This window comes from Eriocheir sinensis, chromosome 1, assembly GCF_024679095.1.
Source record: "Eriocheir sinensis breed Jianghai 21 chromosome 1, ASM2467909v1, whole genome shotgun sequence".
NCBI lineage: Eukaryota > Metazoa > Arthropoda > Malacostraca > Decapoda > Varunidae > Eriocheir > Eriocheir sinensis.
The window spans coordinates 3362522-3383865 of NC_066509.1; the positions used below are offsets into that span (position 1 = coordinate 3362522).

Consider the following 21344-nt stretch of genomic DNA (forward strand, 5'->3'; position numbering starts at 1 on the left):
TTAATGGTCCCTCTAAGCGAGAAAAATGAGAGAAAATCATCACACACACAAACCATTTCATAATATATATCAAAGCATTTGTGATCAGTTTATGTATCATCTATTTTTGGGGGATTTATATCATTGCACAAATTTGGCCCATCGCTGCTAGGCTACACGGTAAAGCCACAAATTTGGCCCGTCGCTGCTACACGGTAAAGCCACAAATTTGGCCCATCGCTGCTACACGGTAAAGCCACAAATTTGGCCCATCGCTGCTACCGGGTTAATTTAGAGATTTAAAGGTGGCACTTACCAGCCTCAACCTGACCAGCTGTAAACATTTTGAAAACTATGGTTAATATGAAGCAAATTACAACTATATGGAAAATCAAAGTCCACTTGAGACAGCCATCCAGGAAATCAAGTAATCAAATTATTAATGTGTAGTAATTTAGATATTTTGTTTGGATGCATACCTGATAAGTATTAATTGCATAAAACATGAACACCAGGCAATGTTGGTATGCATCATAAATGTTCCATCACCACTCTCATTGTCGGCAGGTCAATGCCTCCCTCCCCTAAAGTGCGGAATGTTACCGAGAACAACGTCATCCAGCAAGAGGGTGACAAGGTGACAGCTCCCGTGTCCAGTGCCAGTTATGGAGCCAATATAAAGATAATTAGCAATGTGTCGTCTCCGGGCGGCCAGAGAACTGTCATGAAAACAAATCAAATAAAATCAATTCACAATCTCACCGTGACAACACAGGAGAGGAAGCCGGTGCTCGTGGACACGCCAATTAGTTTACGCACAAGTAAAAATGAGACTGTGAAGTGCAGCGGCAGCGTCACCGGCGTCACTCTGCCAGCAGGAACGCAGGTCATCCCCAACAGCAACCACCAAGTGTACTACTCGGGGATCATCACCTCCACGTGTGCCACGCCCACCACCTCCGTGGGAACCATTCCAAAAACTGCCATTTTGATGCCACATTATACCTTAGTGAATGCTGGGGTGAAGGGGGGTGCCCTTGTGGCTCCAGGGGGCTCCTCCCCCATGCAGGTCACCAATGTGATGGTCAAAACAAATCCAGCAGTGCCTGTCGGCACTCAGTCAGGCATAACTAAAGGGGTGTCAGTTGGGTCAGGTCAGCCAACCCACGTCCAGTACCTGGTGCCGTCATTCACCCCCGATGGGAAGCTGATCCTGCCCAACAACCTGCTGGTGTCCACCGACCCGGCGGCCAAGCAGCTGACCGTCACCCCCGTGTCCTCGGCCGGGGGCGTCAGGATGGTTCCGTCCACGGGGGGAGCGGCAACGTCCGACGCAGGGGGTGTTATCAAGCCCCTCACGGTGACTGAGGTGGGCAAGACCTCCGTTACCTCGCAGGCTCAAGGTATGGTGTTGATCTCGGGCTCAAGATCCGGCATTGCTCCCGTTGGCCCCCAGCTGGGAGTGAGTCAGCCGGTCTCCCTCGCACACTCGCCGTACCAGACTCATCCTGCTGGTGAGTCCACACCTTGACGAGTTTCATGTAAACCCTAACCTTTGTGTCACAGTCACATGTTGAGCTAACAGTACTTGTGTAGTAAAGCAGGTCTCAGGGAGCAGCATGTTCAGTCTGTGTGTGTATTGATTTTGCCTTTTTGAGGAGCTATTTTGTATCTGAAAGATTAAGTGACCCCAGTTTTAAATACTTTGATATATTTAAGACAATGTTATTTAAATGTTTCTCATTATTATTGCATAAAGAGATTTTCCAGTCAGAGTAGATTGATGGGAAAATCTCCCTTATTTGTCCTCTATTTTTGACAGACTGCATTTAGTAGCATCCAGTGCTTTCAAGTTAAGCAACAAATTTTGAGATTTGTAGTAAACTTGTCCATGTAATGAATCAACATGTGATGAAGCTGTAAATTCTTGCTCAAATTTGATAACATTGAAGAGTGACTTTAACCCTCAAAATATCACTCCCACTTTTTCTTACACTAACTAACTCTTAAGGATATTTGTATTTTGCATAACTACCATGAGTGTGACAATGTACGTACTGTAGTTGGAGTGGCATCACTGTTCAATGAAAGTGGAACATTTGAGCATTTGTAAGAGTAAATGAGAGAGGTGATAGATACATAAAGTTGGTTTTGTAACAAACTGGTTGACAAGGGAGGATGAGAGGCGGTACAGGGAGGCAGCGAGAAGTGGTGGTCATGTTTTGGAGTAGTGTTAGCAGCAGGTACAGTGGTCACTTGGTTGTCTTCACCCCTAGCAGAGTAAGTCCTTGGTCAGCAGACAGAAGCATTTTTTGTGGGTCAGCTGTTAAATCCACGGAATTTTCCATCACTGTTTTCATACTGTTCCAACGATACAGTACCGTACAGTATTTGATCATTAGATTGTTAAGTGAATAGTCATTATTTTGAGGGAGCATTTCAACATTATTTAAAGTAAAGAAAAATTGATACTGCATAACTCCTGAAACAACGTTGCTTCCATCCTAGGGTAGTGGAAACATATGCAGCTCACCAGTGGTAAGTAAGCAAACTTTCTATTTAATTACCGTCTGTAAAGTTGTTTTACATACATACTTTTTTATATATATATATATATATATATATATATATATATATATATATATATATATATATATATATATATATATATATATATATATATATATATATATATATATATATATATATGCATATATATTTGCAGTTAGTGCTGCATTCGGTTATTTTATTACATGGTAATATTGGGGTAAGCAGTTACTTGAGTGATCAAAATTTTATCCTGTCATCCAAGGAATGGTGTCTGGTCCTTACTGTTAAGACTGGTGCTCAGTTTGCCTTTGGAAGCAAAGACCTATCCCAATACACACCTGAAAATAACACTGCAGTAAAGGTCTGCCCTGCCGGCCACATTGCCATTCTGCTGATTGATCTCAACCCTAATGTAATGTTTGTGGACTGACCTGCATTAGTATTTCATAATTGTTTGGCCAAGGTAAAGGTAATTTAGACACACCTTTGATGGTGCTATTCCAAAATTTATTCCGTAGTTTACAACCTTCTTAGATGGAATGATGAGAAAACTTCTTTGGGGAAATGTTATCACAACAAAACTTGACTCAGACTTTCCATTCATGTGTGTGCATATATATATATATATATATATATATATATATATATATATATATATATATATATATATATATATATATATATTATATATATATATGCAAATGCACACACACACACACACATATACACACATAGTATTTTTTTTGTAGTGGTTTTCCTTTCAAGTTGCTCCTAGATCTCCTCATCCTCAGCATGGATCCTTTTGTCTCTGCTCCTGACCTGTGCCTTGAGCAGCATCGTCACCAGACTTTGTCACATCTTTACACACCTGTTAACGCGCCACGTTTTAGTGTAGGTAGCTTGATAGAATCTTGATGCTCGCTACAGTACCCAAAATGGTTGCTGAAGACTGTATTTGGAGGAGAACCCATCCATGGTATATACTTAATGGAGTGAACAGTAAACATTTCTATGTGTGAGGGAAATAATTTAGCTGGACATTTCCTGAACTGAACAACTCTGGTCCCAGTGGATGCAGATAACTAAATGACCACTGTACTCAGATGCACGGAAACATTTGGACATGGAACACCAGGCTCACAGATATCACAGGAGTTGATGTAGTGGTGCTGATGGGTGGTGCAGATGTGTTATGTAGAGGGAGGGGAGAGTGGGGGTAATGAGTGAGTGGGTGGTGTTGAGGAGGAAAGGAGTTTGTTTTCTCTTTTTTCTTTAATCAGTATTTGAGTTCCTTCAATTTAAGTGCCTTGTGTTGTCACAGTGACCCGAGGGAGTGGAGGCAACGGGGCCGTGGTGACCAACTCCCTCACGTCTGGATCCATCACTGCCATAACCGTGCCAGTACAGCAGCAACAACAACAACAACAGCATCACCAGCATCAACATCAGCAACATCATCAACAGCAACACCACCAACAGCAGCAGCAACAACAACAAACTCAGCAGCAGTCCTCACCTCCACAAAGTCAGCAGCAGCATCAGTTACAGTCACAAGTACAATCACAACCCCAGCAGCAGCAGCAGCAGCATCAGGAACAGCAGCAACAAGCACACTCCCAGCAGCAGCAACACAAGGTCAAAGCACAAGTAGCCAACATTCCCATGGGGGGTGGGGGGGAGGAGGAGGAGCTGGAGGATAAGCCCAAGTTCATCCTGGCACCCACGCCGGCACAGCTGGGCAAGGCGCCGCGCCAGAAGAGGCTCAGCACGGGTGAGTGTTCCCGCTGGTTCTCTCTGGCGATTCTTTCATGGCATCTGCTCCTAAAATCCGTTGTGGTATAAACAAAAAACCAGCTTTATTGATTTTAAAAATGGTGTCATCATTTAATTAACTAGTTTAGGATACTACTTATGATGCTAATAAAATTCTACCTCAGGTCCAGTGTCTGCCATAGCCGACACTCCACCCCAGCTGTCCCCAGACACCAAGATGGCGCCGCCCCAGCACCCTTGTGGGGAGACCAAGGTGTCCCCGGGAGCCAACACCCCCTGTGAGGGAGACACCTCCAACCAGCAGACGCCTGTGCCGCCCTCGCCCAATGAAAAGAAGAGCTTCTTCAAGAAAAACATTGAAGATGGCATGGACAAGTAAGTAGAGATGTGCCAACTCGGGTCACATATGATTCTTTAAGACGTGATAATGAAAGATGAATTTTAATGCATGATATTGTTAGTAACTCATTTTTTCATCACTTTCAGGGTTTTAGAGGAAGTAAATTTTGAGCAGAAGTTTGGTGCACTGCCAGAGTTCAACCCTGACGAGGTGCAGTCCCCCGGCCTCAACGCCAGCACGGTGCCCTCTGTTCCCTCCTCTCCAAGGACGTTTATCAGTTCTTACAGGAAGAAGAGAAAGCATTCCAGTAAGTTGTTATGGGTTTTACTATACCGTGCCTGATCTTGAGTTATAACATTGGATCTGAGGGAGCCACCGTGCCAGTGCCTTGAGAATTTAGCTTAATCTACATTCATTATCCCAGTGGTGCAGTGAAGGTCTCTTGTGTTGCATGTGAGCCAGTCATAGTTTACTCATTGATACTTGTGTTGATATGCCACAAACATACATATTTCTTTACAGTGGCAAATAAAAGAAATAGATGAAGGGTCAAAGTAGAATCACAAAAGTAAGGCTAAAAGGAACTAACTGAGGAGGACAAACAAAATAATACAATAGCAAATGAAAGAAACAGATGAAGAATTAAAGAAGAAGAATCAGAGAAGAAATAACACCTCTTTACAGTAGACCATAAGAGAAACGGATAAATTAAAGAAGAAAAATCACAGAAGGAAGTAATTGTGGAGAAGAAATAACACCTCTTTACAGTCGACCATAAAAGAAACGGATAAATTAAAGAAGAAGGATCACAGAAGTACATAAGCATGGAAGGAACTAACTGAGGCTTCTTGTGTCTTTCAGCTGGTGGGGAGGAATCCGAGGCAGAGACTCCCATGAGCGTGACGCCGCACATGACGCCCTCCTGCACCCCTTCCTCCACCCTGCAGGGATCAAAGTTCTTCCCGCCGGACTTCAACCCAGAATCTTTCAAAGGTAAATCGCAGATCTCGTTCGTCTTTTCCCTAGTCCTTTATTGGCTTTGGAGTTACTGTTTATCTTCTTTCTTAACTTTCTTTTCTGTTTTAATGTTAGTCCTCTTATTTCCCTTTCCAAAGACTGTAACTTGAAGGGCTATGGAGGAAGTGAGTGATGATAGACAGCTGTTCAAATAGTTACCTGTTTTGGGTACATGGCAGGTCCAGGTGTTTTGGGTACATAACAGGTCCAGGAGAAGCAGGTGTTTTGGGTACATAACAGGTCCAGGAGAAGCAGGTGTTTTGGGTACATAACAGGTCCAGTAGAAGCAGGTGTTTTGGGTACATAACAGGTCCAGGAGAAGCAGGTGTTTTGGGTACATAACAGGTCCAGGAGAAGCAGGTGTTTTGGGTACATAACAGGTCCAGGAGAAGCAGGTGTTTTGGGTACATAACAGGTCCAGGAGAACCAGGTGTTTTGGGTACATAACAGGTCCAGGAGAAGCATGTGTTTTGGGTACATAACAGGTCCAGGAGAAGCAGGTGTTTTGGGTACATAACAGGTCCAGGAGAAGCAGGTGTTTTGGGTACATAACAGGTCCAGTAGAAGCAGGTGTTTTGGGTACATAACAGGTCCAGTAGAAGCAGGTGTTTTGGGTACATAACAGGTCCAGTAGAAGCAGGTGTTTTGGGTACATAACAGGTCCAGGAGAAGCAGGTGTTTTGGGTACATAACAGGTCCAGTAGAAGCAGGTGTTTTGGGGTACATAACAGGTCCAGGAGAAGCAGGTGTTTTGGGTACATAACAGGTCCAGTAGAAGCAGGTGTTTTGGGTACATAACAGGTCCAGGAGAAGCAGGTGTTTTGGGTACATAACAGGTCCAGTAGAAGCAGGTGTTTTGGGTACATAACAGGTCCAGGAGAAGCAGGTGTTTTGGGTACATAACAGGTCCAGTAGAAGCAGGTGTTTTGGGTACATAACAGGTCCAGGAGAAGCAGGTGTTTTGGGTACATAACAGGTCCAGTAGAAGCAGGTGTTTTGGGTACATAACAGGTCCAGGAGAAGCAGGTGTTTTGGGTACATAACAGGTCCAGTAGAAGCAGGTGTTTTGGGTACATAACAGGTCCAGGAGAAGCAGGTGTTTTGGGTACATAACAGGTCCAGGAGAAGCAGGTGTTTTGGGGTACATGGCAGCAGGTGTTATGCCAAAGGGGAAGTCGTGGCGCCGAGGTTATCCACACGCGTTTCTGCTTTCGTTACAGTTGGCGACATCAGGGCCGAGAAGGCTGAGGTGGACTCCCCGGCAGGACGCTCCCCCAGGACACCAAAGACTCCCAGGGACTCCGACAAAAGCCATTCCTCTCTCCGGCACATCCTGGAGCAGCGGCGCACCTTGGTCATGCAGCTCTTCACCGAGTACGGCTGGTTTCCCCCCGGTGAGATGCTTGATCAATATTCTTTTCTGCACCTCTTAATTTTTTTTTTACAGTAGAGGAAACAGTTCAGGGGCAAAAAAAAGGAAACAATAATTAAAAGAAAAGCCTGCTACTCACTGCTTCTATACCTCTTTATTTATTTATTATTATTATCATTTTTTTTTACAGTAGAGGAAACAGTTCAAGGGCAAAAAAAAGGAAACAATAATTAAAAGAAAAGCCTGCTACTCACTGCTTCTATACCTCTTTATTTATTTATTATTATTATTTTTTTTTTTACAGTAGAGGAAACTGTTCAGGGGCAAAAAAAAGGAAACAATAATTAAAAGAAAAGCCTGCTACTCACTGCTTCTATACCTCTTTATTTATTTATTTATTATTATTTTTTTTTTTTTACAGTAGAGGAAACAGTTCAGGGGCAAAAAAAAGGAAACAGTAATTAAAAGAAAAGCCTGCTACTCACTGCTTCTATACCTCTTTATTTATTTATTTATTATTATTATTATTTTTTTACAGTAGAGGAAACAGTTCAGGGGCAAAATAAAGGAAACAATAATTAAAAGAAAAGCCTGCTACTCACTGCTTCTATACCTCTTTATTTATTTATTTATTATTATTATTATTTTTTTTACAGTAGAGGAAACAGTTCAAGGGCAAAAAAAAGGAAACAATAATTAAAAGAAAAGCCTGCTACTCACTGCTTCTATACCTCTTTATTTATTTATTATTATTATTTTTTTTTTACAGTAGAGGAAACAGTTCAGGGGCAAAATAAAGGAAACAATAATTAAAAGAAAAGCCTGCTACTCACTGCTCCTTCTAACGAGTCGAGGAGTGGCCAAAAGATAGGGCAATTTTGAGAGATGTGTCCTTTTTTCTTGTTGATTCGCTTTCTCATTGCTTCAAATTAGTCTGTCTTTGTATATACACTTCTCTACTCTCCTTTATTTACTTGGCATTACTTTTCCATAACATTTAATACTCGTTTTCTTTTTTATTTAGTTTCTCATAACGTTGAATTAGTACGTCTTTTTACTCTTCTTTGCTCATATTTATTGGCGACATTACTTTCCCATAACATTTAATACTCGTTTTCTTTTTGATTTAGTTTCTCATAACATTAAATTATTATGTCTTTTTACTCTTCTTTGCTCTTATTTATTGGCAACATTACTTTCCCATAACATTTAATACTCGTTTTCTTTTTGATTTAGTTTCTCATAACATTAAATTATTATGTCTTTTTACTCTTCTTTGCTCTTATTTATTGGCAACATTTCTTTCCCATAACATTTAATACTCATTTTCTTTTTGATTTAGTTTCTCATAACATTAAATTATTATGTCTTTTTACTCTTCTTTGCTCTTATTTATTGGCAACATTTCTTTCCCATTACATTTAATACTCGTTTTCTTTTTGATTTAGTTTCTCATAACATTAAATTATTCCGTCTTTTTACTCTGCTCTTATTGACAACATTACTTTCCCATAACATAAAATAACAATGCTTTTCCTCCTCTTCCTTTCCAGCTCAAGCAGTGGCAACCTTTCAGTCAAAATATTCAGAAATTTTCCCAAACAAAAATTGCCTGATTCTGAAGATCCGGGAAGTGCGGCAGAAAGTCCACCAAAACACCCCCAACACCCCCGGCGGCATCCCCAGCAGCCCCAACCCTGCGGCGGCGGCGGCGGCGGCAGCGGCCTCACACGGAACAGGAGCCCCTCCCCCCCAAGTCAATCACAATAACCACCACAGTAAGTTCACAAGCAAACTATGGGTGTCATCCTTTCAGTAATAATGTCGTACGTAAGCGAAAGGTTTGATTCCCGGTACAAACGAGTATAACCTTCCTTGGACTGAGCTTACGATAGCCTCAGTTAAGAAGCATATTTTCTGTTCGGTAATAAAAGTAGGAAGTCTTATTTTACATTTCATTTCCATCTATGTGAAGTAAAGTTGAAGCAGTTATGGACTTTGTTGCTGCCTGTCTTGATCTATTCGAAGTAGAGTAACGTTAAAGTAATCATGGAGCGTGTTCTAATGTCGTCATCTATTTGAAGGAGAGTAAATTTGAAGTAATCTTGGACCAGTGTTTGAGCCTGTCCTAATGGCGTCATCTATTTGAAGGAGAGTAACGTTAAAGTCATTATGGACCAGTGTTTGAGCCTGTCTTAATGTCAGTCTGGCTTCCAGATGCACGAGCCTCCCTCTCTGTCAGTGTGCCAACCTCCAGCCAAGCCTCCACTTCACTCCCCGTCACCACATAATGACAAACTCACCTAGAGATGTATTATTAATGCCTTTTAGGATCACCACCTGATTTTTTTGCACGCCAGCATTGCTCTGTATAGTACAGGACAGGTGTCAAAGTAATTTTAGTGTGTACAGGAATTTGAATGTGATTTCAGTGCAGCTTTATCTACTGGTTTCTTGTCAAGTCCTGCGTTGACTTTGCGTAGTCAGCTGTATTGGATGTCAGGGCTGTTCCATAAATATTCTGACACCTCAGGGGACCAGTGCATTGTTTTAACGAAAGTGGGAATGTCATAGATAAGTCATTGACCTGAGGAAGAGGAACAAAAAGATATAAGAGTTTTCTATTGGGGTGTTATAAATCAACTTTTACGGATTATTTTTAAACAATTGTCATCATCAATTTAAAAGAACAATTACAGTTTCATGGAGGAGCTTTCCTAGTTGTAAATATGAGCCTTAGTCCGTGTCCACTGTTGTAGACCAAGTGCTCACCAATGCTGCTCGTGCACTTTTGCTCAATTATTTGCCTGTAGAAGAGTAGAGCAAAAATCTAGTTGGAAGCCTGACCAGAGCCTCCACACCTTCTTGTGTTCTGTGCAAGAGATGGCAACCTGGAGACACTACGTTGGTCTGCTCTGTAGCCTTATTCAAGAAGTGCACTCAAGACTAGGATTTAAACTTGGTTGTATGATAATCCTCAGTGTTTAATCGATGTTTGACACTTGGAAATACTTATGACACTGCTTTCCTGCATTTGGGTGTCAGTGATGAAAGGACTTGTGCAAGACCTTAATGTATTTTGTACTATGTGGGTTACCATTTAAGGGAATTTGTTAGCAAAAGTTACATCAAACTTGAAGGGAGAAGGTGCCACAGCCATTGCTTGCTCTTCTGTTACAGTCATTGCAGAATTGTACGGCAATTAATATAGCATAATTGTATTGGCTTTAGGTGTACACCCCTAAAGTAGGCATAGTTGACCAAGCCCACCCGGCCACACGTCAGAAACTTGTCCTTCAAAAGTCCTAGAAGAATTTTCGCTGTTTTGATCATACAGAAATTTTTTCACATTATGTTAGTTTTTATCTTTTTAAAATTTTATCACCATTGCATGTGAGATGTTAAGGGGCAGCTGCTTCTGTTAATAAGGCTTTTATAAGAGTTTCCATGAAACATTAAAGTATTGAGGTCTCATGCTGCTGGGCGCTGCTGTACTGTTCTGAGAAGTAAATTCCCATCAACAGCTTTATCATTACCTAATACTGAGACTTGCCTTATTTTTGGTGTATTGCCACTCTTAAAGTTTCACATAGCCTGTTGGATCCTTGGAACACATTGTTGCTCGCTTTCCTCTAGAGAGACCAACAGCAGTGGTGCTTCTGCCATAAGTTTTGTTGAATTAATTTCCATTCATATTTTCCTTGTATGAAACATTTGAACAGTAAATCCTAAGTTGTGGGCCCAAGCACCAGCACACCGTGGGCAGGACACAGAGCTGCATGTCCGATTGGTTGCCGAGTCGGAAGAACAAGTTGCCTTGGCGTGCTTATTGGTTTATGAATTTGTAACTATAAGGAGGAACTGAGTGAACCCTGACAGGAAGTAATCATGTCTGTCAACAAATGGAGCCTAGCACGTTCCTGATGGAAAACGAGTATCACTTGAAAAGTATTCGCCAGTAACCCTGATCTCAAGTGCATTGCATTACAGGTTTTACAGAAAACTTTTTCTCATACATGGAGGTTTCAAGAAGTGAAGTGCAATTTGTCACTAGAAATCTTCAACATTTTCAGCATAGGGCAAGCTCAACAGAAGCATTACCTGGTATACACTTCAGAGTACAATGGAAGCAGCAATATATATACAGGAATTGTTGAGGCTTTGGGGTCTGATAGCTTTACTCTTTATGTATTATAATAATAATTTGGCTGTAAAAAATACGATGGAAGATTGTAGTATAGTGCAATATTACAAACTTCTGTGAAACACAAACGTGATGGGACCAGCTGTCATGAGCTTCAGTGTGTGTGTTACTTGAGGCGCGAGGCGGGCGGCAGCGCTGCGGCCCGCGCCCGGCGTGTGGCTGATGCTTCACCCTGGACGGTCGAGTCACGGAACATGAAGGAACATTGTGAATAGTGTACAGTGAATCTCATTTAGTTAGTGAGTAAAAACCTGTACAGTGGGATGATTAATGTTATTTTCCTTCAGTGGTTGTTTATGCATCTTCAGAGATGAAGCTTCAAGTGTTGATATCCAAATTCTTATGAACTGATTTAATTGCTGATGTGTTTGTTGTGGTACATCTCATGTTGATGGGAACAACCAACATTTTTTTTCTTTTTGGGGCAAAACTATCCATTCCACACCTTGATTTTTTATCCCATAAGGAGTTTCTCCTTAGGCAATACACAACATTTAAGAATTTGGAACAAGTACAATTGGCTGAAGCTCTGAAGTGTTATTACGTATATGAATTTCATATTATGTATTTGTTTAAGATGCTTTCCTTTCTGATTTCTTAGCTGTGATATTTTCCTTATTTTTATGCTATAAGAGTCCATAGACTGAGTCAAGAGCAGAGGTCAGTATTGGAAGAGCCTATGAGGGCGGAGAGAGTCAGCCATGCTTGGTCTGCGGGGCGGGGCGGGGGTGTGCCTCGCCCCGGCCCCACTGGACACTAAAGATCAAGAGCTCCAAGTATTGTTTGCTCCAAACACGGTTTTCTACCCTATGACAAATATTTTCTTCAGATAATATTTCTTAAAGATATTTGATTATGTCCTGCATTATAGTACTTAAGGAGTGTTTAACATGTATATCACTGATGAATTAAATTACTTCATATGGATATAAATAACTAGAGGGATAGTAAAGTTATATATGGATTTGGTGATGCTAGGATTGTTTAGTACGAGTAGAGTTCTATGGATGTGAATGAAGAACTGATTTTGAGAATGGTGTTTCAGAGGGTTCTAGACGGCTTGGATGTTAACCAGTGTTATATTCTTTAATTAATATTAGTGACCTTGAAGCTCTGTACAATGAAGCCAATTAGGAGTAATTGTATATACTTGAGAGACTTTGTACAAGACAAGTGTTGTGACCGACAGTCTCTCCATTGTGAAACTGAATGGCTGACTTGATAGGAGCTGTTTTTTATGGAATCTGGCCAAGCTGTGCTCAGTCCGAGGCAGTGGGTGCAAGCCTCTACTGACACATGCTGCACGCGATGCTTCTTCATAGCTCTTGAGGTATGAGTTGACATCTCGGTGAGTGCTGTCAATTATTTGTGTTGATGGTATTATTGTTTTCCTCTTTAGTACTTAAAGAATGAAACCAATATACGGCTGCCATCCCTAAGTCCAGTTGTGCCTGGCATTAACTTGCATTTCCTGACGTCTCCTTGTGTATACTGTTATAGTTTGTTTATGTCTTCCATTACTGAACTACATACTTTGTTGTTAATATTTAATGTTATTCAAGTCTGTTTTTACATCTTCCAGTGAGTAAACCGCACGTAGAGCAAGATTAAGAAAGCTATCAGAAGCAAGATTTGGAATATGGCCATAAGTTACATATGCAAATTAGATGTGCTGAAGTACGTATCGTTTTCTAACTGCTGTGACATCAAAGTGGTACCCAAGGAACATAAGAACTTACAAATGCTCATGTCTCAGTTGTGTATAAATGGAAAGGGTGGTTGTTTCAGAAGTATATGCAATATATTTACATATTTAGAACTGTTGAGACAAAGGTAGCAACCCATGGTAACAAACTGGCCACCTGTTTTAAGGTACGCTGAACTCTGGTTACGAGGCAGCAGTGGAGTGAGGTCGCTTCCCGTCATGCATCGTTGAAGGAAGTTGCCTTAGCTCCTTAATTGATGTCCTGGGTAATCGTTTCTAGTGTACTTTGCTCAATATTCAGTTGCACCGACATGTTTAATACAGGTTGAAGAGTATGTAATTATTTCGCTACAGTAGTGCCAGTAGTTGTAGCTGTAGGTTAGACATGGTGGATGTATTATTACCAGTAGGTTGCCAAATTTCTAGCGCCATTGGGAGATGAAGGAAAACTGTCCGGAAGGGTGGTAATCCTTCCTTGGTGTTCGATTATGCGTCGTTTGCCACACAATGAGCGGAGGCATGTTTCCTTGGTGACTCGTCTTCATCGCCGACAAGAACAGGGTCTTTATGAGCTCGTCCAGATCTTGGTGTTGATGGGCTGCAAAATAATGCCAATACTGTTTGTTCCTAAGTCCAGAATTTTCATATTAATTACTGTATCTTTATTTGAATACAAGTTTTTATGAACTAACTTTTCTATTGTGCTACAGGATGTTTGTTTGTTTGTTTGTTTGTTTCTTCACTGTTTTGTAGGTGTTGTTTGTGTGATATTGGTTGAAAAGTGCCGAGGGGGAGGATTTGCTCCCCGAGGTTTTTTATATTTGAAAAATGAATATCCATTTACTCTTGCCATATTTCTTTATGGATTCACAGGTGCTGCTTGTGTAAGATAGTACTGTGCTTATTTTTGTCTAGAGTATTAACTCATTTTGGTACTTGTGATGCTCACAAATTTACCTTTTTTTGTTTGTTTTTTAGGATGGGGATGTGTTACCTCATGAATTAATTTTAATAGATATTGTTTATGATACAGGTGTAGTGATGAAGCATTGTCTTTATCTATTATCTTTATGCATTTTTATTGTTTTATTTTTGTAATGGGCTTTAAATGCAATACAGTACTTTATTTGTCTGTCTTAATTCTCATGACCAAGTAATGAACACATGGTGCTTCCGTTTTGTTTGACGGCTTCGATGCCTCCGGGAGGAGTGTGGGCGGTGCGGTGCAGTGGATGCCACCAGTCTGGCCAGTGCAACACGGACCAGTGACTTTAGCAGGGAGTGTCTGCGGCACAGAGCAGGAGCCCGGCGGAACACTGGCTCAGGGGAGGGGAGAGGGGGATGTGTTGCAAGTTAGTCTTGAAACTTTTAACAAACTCGGTGTTTATTGTATAAATTTTTTATTGATATTAATGTGCCATCATTTCAGGCATTTATAGTTTTGCATGTAATATTGTTTCAGTTTTTTTTCACAGAAGTGCAATTTGAAGTGTATTGATGGGTTACAAGAGCCTAAAAATATACAGTTGACAAAAGAAAACTGGGTAACATGACGCATGACTTGTGTAAATGGATACAAAACTATTCCTGGAAATTTACTCCTAACGAGTGACTTCAGGTATTCAGTGGATTCCCGCCACAAATGGTTCATAGGCTTTCCATGAAGAATGAAACAACAGTATTTATGTTATTATTGTATAAAGTTGTACAGTTGTCTTGCATCATATACAGTCACTGTTTTTGTTAATCATTATATAAATTTGTAAAAACTATTTTCTACTTTTCATATTGTATCAGTAACAACTTGGATAGTGTTGTCAGTGCGGCAGGTACAGAGGCTAACCGTGTGAGACAGGGAGCGTCGGAGAGGAGGGAAGCCATAAACTACCCATGGTTGCAGTGTGAAGGTTATTCTTGCAGTTAGGTGCCTTTAGTTCACGGGAGGACTGGTACTACTGACTTGCTGAAGCCACAATGAAGACTGATCCTGAGAAATGCTTTCCCAGTTACAGGAAATGCAAGTGCTATCCCACACTTCCATTGTAGGATGTGGCTACTTCAAGTGCCCTGCATGAATCATAAGTTTATTACAGAAAGGTAGTCAATATTTTGTAAATAATCTACAATACAGATAGAGACAGATCATTTACTACATTCAGAATCAGCCATTACCCCTACCAGCAACGTTTGTCTTTACACATTGCCCTTGTTTAAGAAGGTTCAAGACAGTGCAGTCAAAGCTATCCTCAATAAATGGATCATCAGCGTGAGAGCAAAAGTTAACAAGTGATCGGTTGAATATTTGAGCCTGTTGGTTCTCAGCTGATCTGCTTGGTTGAAAAAATGATCTGAAAGGTTGACTGGACCCCTAAATGCCTTGTTGTGAAAAGGCTGGTCATGCACTGGGCCCTGAACCATGAGTAGGAGGACTAAATGACAAAGAATGTTGATGTTGCCGTTAACTGCGAGGTGGATCCATGACGGAGATGATAAACTCTACACAAATGTCAAAGTTTAATGTTCTTGGCTGAGAGGAAGTCTCCCAATCAGTTAAGTGAAATACTTCAGATTCAAACCAAAAGTAGCATATAGTTTTATTCAGGTTTTCATACCCCACGCCTGAATTTTGAGATAACAATAATACCCATTTTATAACATTTCCCGAAGAACACGGTGAGGGACTCGAGGACGTGACCCTTGACACTCCCACGCCCAGTGATAGGCTGCAGCAATCAGGTCCTTGAACACTGTCAACACCACACCTGCTGACGGAGTGTGACACAGCTCTGTTCATTTATTTTACAAGAAAATCTCTTTTTGAAGATACTTTAGATGTACAGGTAGCTTAATTTATATTAAATACTAGCACAGCTATTGGAGATAGCTTAATATTTAAGATTACCTGTTCACTGGCATTACTGTGGACATTAGGGACTGGAAATGTATAGGAGAGCCACAGGTATGGTGAGTGTGTTAGCGGTAGAGTTCCATGTTACTAGAACACTCACTACGTACTTCTGGTTTATTGAACTCTGAGTTATAAAGACTAGCCATTACCTAAAGGGGGTGTGGAAAGTGTGTGTTGGGCATATCCTTCTGTTTTAGGAAAAAGGATACACAACAGCTGTTTAGAACTCCCTTTGACGGATTGGCACAGCTTTTTACCATTGCTCAACTGATGCCCAAGTCTAAATTTTGAATAACTGGAAGTATTTTCCCACAAGTGAAGCTCTGGTCTTAACATCCCAGAGAATCCGATGCTAGTAATCCTGTCTGAGGCTTTCAGGGAACACCATCTTCAAACTTTTAGGTCAGTTTTCTAGAGGTGTGAAAGTTGTAAATTTGCTATTTTCACAAAATTCTATTTTTCCCTAATCCTGTCACATTATGAAGAGTTGTGAAAGCCTGCCAGCATTGTCATAATGCTTGACAGTGAACTTGGATATTATTCTTTATATGTAAAAGTTCATTCAATACAACCTCTGTTAGGTCATGACATTTTACCAAGCCATAATTATTATAATAAATCCTTAAGTTTTTTACCATTGCTTTTTATTTAGCACAATTAATTGGTTATAGGAGTTGTTCACACTTGTAACCACTGGGCTAAAAATGGTAGATGCTGACCAACCCATCGATGGCCCACCTCTTGGCTGGTCTGAGAGGCTGTGGCAAGGCTGAGGGGAGGAGAGGCAGCTAATGTTTGTAGCATCAGTGTAGCGCTGCGCTGCTCAAAGCCGGGGGTGCAGCCATAATCCTGGTGATGGCTCTCAAGGCACTGGAGGAGGAGGCAAAGCCATTGGGATTTCAGATCTTTTACAAGCTAAGCACCTTGCAATGACCAGATGCTTTTTTGAGAGTAGGGAAGTAAATGATTTTGCCTTGACATGCTTTTCAGTCAAAATTTGAAGGGTCAGTGAAGCGTGAGGTCAGGATGTAGAAGAGTGCTGGCAGGGGCACCAGGGCACACAGGGAGCCGTGCAGCACTCCCTCCGTCAGCTGGGTGATGGCGATGATACCATAGGCGTGCAGGCCCCAGTGGCCCAACAGGATCACCAGGTTCCTAACATCTTGCACACATCCCTTCAGCAGCCCGGGCATGGACTGAAACGTGTGAAAGAGAAATGTTATATAGAATTTCCTTGAACATCAATTATAACTAGGTACTGTACATCCTTTTCATTCCATAGTGTTTTCAGGACTTGATCATTTAACTCGGTAGCAGTGACGGGCCAAATTTGTGGCTTTACCGTGTAGCAGCGACGGGCCAAATTTTTGCCATGATATAAACCCCCCAAAATAGATGATGCATAAACTGACCACAAATGCGTTGATATATATTATGAAATGGTTTACGTGAGCGATGATTTTTTCTCATTATTCTCGCTTAGAGGGGCCTTTAAGAAACATGGTCCCCGCAGCTACCGGGTTAAGACAAAACAAGAAGAAAGGAGAGAAAATGCTGGAGAGACAGGAGGCAAGCATCACGGATTAGGGAAGAGACCAAAGAATGAAGGCGTTTTAATGATGATTTAGAACTAGAAATGAACTTGGGCAGATCATATATAGATAAAGAGATGGAGTATGTTGTTAAAAGCCATTATCCTGTAGTGGAATAATAAAGGCGGAAGAGGGTGGTGGTGATGAGCTTCAAAAAGAGGATGGTGGTGACGAGCTTCAAGACTCGGGGTTACCTGGTCAAGTTGGAATGCAAAGTGGGCAGCATTTGATATCACCGACATGATGATGACCATGTACGGGAAGGAATAATCTGAAAGAGGAGTTCCTGTTAGAATTCTTGGACGTGAAATGGTCAAAGTAGCAGATTAGAAATGAATCATCTCAAAATCTTATGCTATTTATTTATTTATTTTTTTTACAGCAAAGGAGACAGCACAAGGGCACAAAAAAGGAAACAATAATAAAAAAAACTGATATTAATAGCCAAACTAATAATGTCTAGAATCAAAATAATTGCTTTATACTGAGGTCACTTGCAATTACTACTCACATCCACTGCTGGTTTAAATTTGGAGAATAAATCTTTTACATGTGGGTGACTTCCAGCGAGATAGAAAAAACTGTAGCATATATTAACCCCTTAACTGCAGATTTCCTACAAGAAGACATCACCAAGCTACAGGAATGGAACAAAAAGTGTCTGCTACAATTCAATGAAGAAAAATGTAAAGTCATGCACCTTGGGAGGGGAAATCCAGCATACCAATACCACATGGGAAACACTCCGCTATCCACCACAGAGGCAGAGAAAGACCTGAGAGTATATGTTACCAGGCTCCCAGTGAAGGCCAAATCCGTGCCAGTCGCAGCGGACCGGTTAAGAATAAAAAACGTCTACTCACAAATAAGTCCTGCGGCAATAGCGTGAACCACAATCAGGGCAGGAAGGAAGTAGAGGGCGGAGTAGATGGCAGACTTTCCACGGTTTGGCATTAGCTTGGAGGAGAGTGCCGGGCGGATGATTAGCATCACCAGCAGACACAAAGTATAGAACACGAACACCATCGAGTAACTGCAAGTACGAGAAACAATTATGTGGTGGGAAGCTCCGTGCTCATATGCTGCTCTGATCTCTTGTCGCCTCATATGGGTCCGGTTTTCCATTTTATTTATTTATATTTTTTTCATGGAATCCAGAAAAAAGTCAACGATTGCAAACTGTATAAGGAAAAGGAAGGACCCATTGTACTTTGAAAACCTATATATATCACTGGTTTGATAGAGAAGTATATATGAATTTATCTATCCACTATACATTTTTTTACGTGGGTTATCTAAAGCAATATGAGTTAATGTCTTCCTCAATGAGCTCCTCTCTTGGTAACTTACAGGGGGTACACCGCCTCTTGGGTGCAGTGCAGCTTTCCTTCGTAATTGGGATTGGGGTTGTGCAGAAGAGGATACCAGTCAGCCAACTTTCGGACTTTGCAGGAGCGGATCTTGAAGGAGCCGACAGGTTCAGTAACGAGGAGAGTCACGACGGCTGCCACACCCACCTCCATGATGGCCGAACCGTACAGAGCCATGACTTCATATGTAAACCTAAAAGAAAAAAAGAAAAAAGCTCTGCATAATACACTTGGGCACATAGGGACGTAAAAGTTCCATCTGAAATCGTGATACAAAGGAAGAAAGAAAGCATATATTATTATTATTATTGAGATCCATGAAAGGGCATCAAGGGAAAATGAAAAAATTGATATCGACCCAAAAAGTCCCTTAAATAAGCAGTAAATAAGTGACAGCAAAGTGAGGGAAAATAAAAAAGGTGTGGGGAAAAAATGATGCCTAATGGTTAACAGGTGGATGTTGACTTCTTTAAAATAGACTGAAACTGAGTTGGTAATGCATTGTGAAGAGGGTGCTCCTAATGATCAACAATCTTATAAAGGTCAAGCTAATGAAACCTACGTTCTTCTCTTTGCTGCGGCGTCAATGCATCCTAAGTGGAATGTGAGAGGGAGCAGCCCCATGAAGCCGAGGTAGAGGACATCGTAGAACTCCGGCTCGTCGTGACACTCCTCACAGGCGCTGCGGTTGTTGCGGCGGAGGCCTCGCTCACACGCCCCGCAGGCTGACCACGACCCATTCCCAAGCTTGGTGCGTCCACAGTACCGTCCGGGGCAGTGGGAGAGCTCATCCACCACACCTAAAATAAAAAAAAAAGGTAAGTTTGCATCTGCCGATCTATACATGTACATCCTCAGTTCCCCAGATTTTCGATTTCTGAGACAAAATTTTAGTTGACCAAAAAACTCTACCAAACCACTCAGTCCAAGACATCTCACCCACAAGGGGAACTAGTTTTTCCCCTGAAGAGTTGCAAACCCCTGGAATAAACTGCCAGAGGGGGACATCAGCAGCATCAACATTAACTCTTCAAAAAATAACCATGACCGACATATCGAAAACCTAAAGAGAGGAGGCGTTCCCTTAATGAAAACTCCCTCCCTTGCCTCTTAAGCAATCGCTAGGTGAGCAATTAAATTCTAACAATCAGCAACTATAATTCGCTGTTAATTCAAAGTGTATATAGTAAAAGAAGAAAAAAAAGAAGAGATTTAACAGCCTCAGAAATACTTTTGATTCGGAAAAAAGTCAGTGATTGCAAACTGTAAAACTATGAAAAAGAAGGACCGATTGTATTTTAAAAACCCTTCACTGATTTGATAGAGGAGTATATGGGTCGTATTACAAGACATTCGCTGCCCAAGAACACCTATTTGACAAGGCTTTCGTAGGAGGTGTGGGCATTTCCAGGAGTAGTTTTATGACCCTGGTGGTAGTGTGACCCTTCCTCTGTACCGTGAACCTAAAGAAACACCAATTAGAACCCCATTGATCCCCTCTTTGACCTTTAGAAATAGGTGATGTGAGAAGCGAAAGTGTCTTATCATACAGTCCTATATGAATTTGTCTATCTAATATACGGTACATTTTTTTTTACATGGGTTATCTTTAGCAATACAAGCTAATGTGTCTTCATCAACAAGCTCCTGCCACCTTCCGTCGTTCTTGCTTGAAACTCGAAAACAAAGCCAGAGGAGCAATTAAACGACACAAATATATAAGATCAAGGCATAAAGACTAAAACAAAACCTACCCTTGTCATAGTTGAAACTCTTGGACTCCTTGTAGGCATGGGTGAGGGCACAGAGACAGACACCCAGCAGCAGCACCAGAGACCAGCGGTGGGCCATTGTGCACAAACTACCCAATTACTGCCTTGGGATGGTGATATTCATGCTTATGGCCCCCCTAGGCTGCCCGGTTCCTCCCTTCTTCTTTTGACCTGTATGGGTTTGTATTGGTTCGTAGGTCCTCCTCCTCCTCCTCCTCCTCTTGATCCTCTCTTCTGGTAATTCACACACTTTGCTTTTCAATGGCGATACAGTACTTTGCCTTTCTTCACTGTAATGCCTTCTTTTGTCTTCCTCTTTTAACCTGTATGGCTTTGTATTGGTTCGTAGGTCCTCCTCCTCCTCCTCTTGATCCTCTCTTTTGCTTATTTAAATACTTTGCTTCTCAATGGCAATACAGTACTTTGCCTTTCTTCACTGTAATGCCTTCTTTTGTCTTTCTCTTTTAACCTGTATGGCTTTGTATTGGGTCGTAGGTCCTCCTCCTCCTCCTCTTGATCCTCTCTTCTGGTAATTCACACACTATACTGTTTTCTGGATTATGCTTTTTTCCTTCCTCTCCGTCTTTCACTGTAACTTATTCTTCCTCGGCGCTTTATTTCCTCTTCCTCCTCCTCACTCTTTCATTAGATGGCTTAGTTTCTTCCTTTTCCTCCCTTCATTAGTGTTTTAAGAGGCTGGCTTTTATGTTTTATGCTTTTTTCCTTCCACTTCGTCTGTATCTTGTGTTCTATTCTTCCTCA

The 21344-nt window shown here is 41.4% G+C and overlaps 2 protein-coding genes across 6 annotated transcripts in view; one reads left to right on the forward strand and one right to left on the reverse strand.

The window, feature by feature from the left end:
• LOC127009214 (protein capicua homolog) overlaps positions 1 to 16482 on the forward strand; it is a 95001-nt gene extending 78519 nt beyond the window's left edge. For 4 of the 5 annotated variants that reach the window (XM_050882184.1, XM_050882100.1, XM_050882306.1 and 1 more), the window contains exons 13-20: positions 547 to 1493; positions 3851 to 4300; positions 4467 to 4677; positions 4789 to 4949; positions 5504 to 5635; positions 6880 to 7053; positions 8585 to 8809; positions 9249 to 16482. In XM_050882184.1, the coding sequence (XP_050738141.1) occupies positions 547 to 1493; positions 3851 to 4300; positions 4467 to 4677; positions 4789 to 4949; positions 5504 to 5635; positions 6880 to 7053; positions 8585 to 8809; positions 9249 to 9322 (2374 nt within the window). In that variant the 3' untranslated portion in view covers positions 9323 to 16482. Of the gene's footprint in view, positions 1 to 546; positions 1494 to 2487; positions 2518 to 3850; positions 4301 to 4466; positions 4678 to 4788; positions 4950 to 5503; positions 5636 to 6879; positions 7054 to 8584; positions 8810 to 9248 lie in introns of those variants that run through there. The other variant, XM_050882388.1, reaches the window with a different exon arrangement.
• LOC127009398 (JNK1/MAPK8-associated membrane protein-like) lies at positions 14616 to 20713 on the reverse strand. Its single transcript, XM_050882490.1, has 6 exons — positions 20565 to 20713; positions 19373 to 19610; positions 18791 to 19003; positions 18304 to 18473; positions 17635 to 17711; positions 14616 to 17044 (listed from the first exon to the last, which is right to left on the reverse strand). Exons 1-6 carry the CDS (start codon positions 20659 to 20661, stop codon positions 16835 to 16837), a joined length of 1005 nt encoding a protein of 334 aa, XP_050738447.1. The 5' UTR covers positions 20662 to 20713; the 3' UTR covers positions 14616 to 16834.
• Positions 20714 to 21344: the final 631 nt, after the last annotated feature.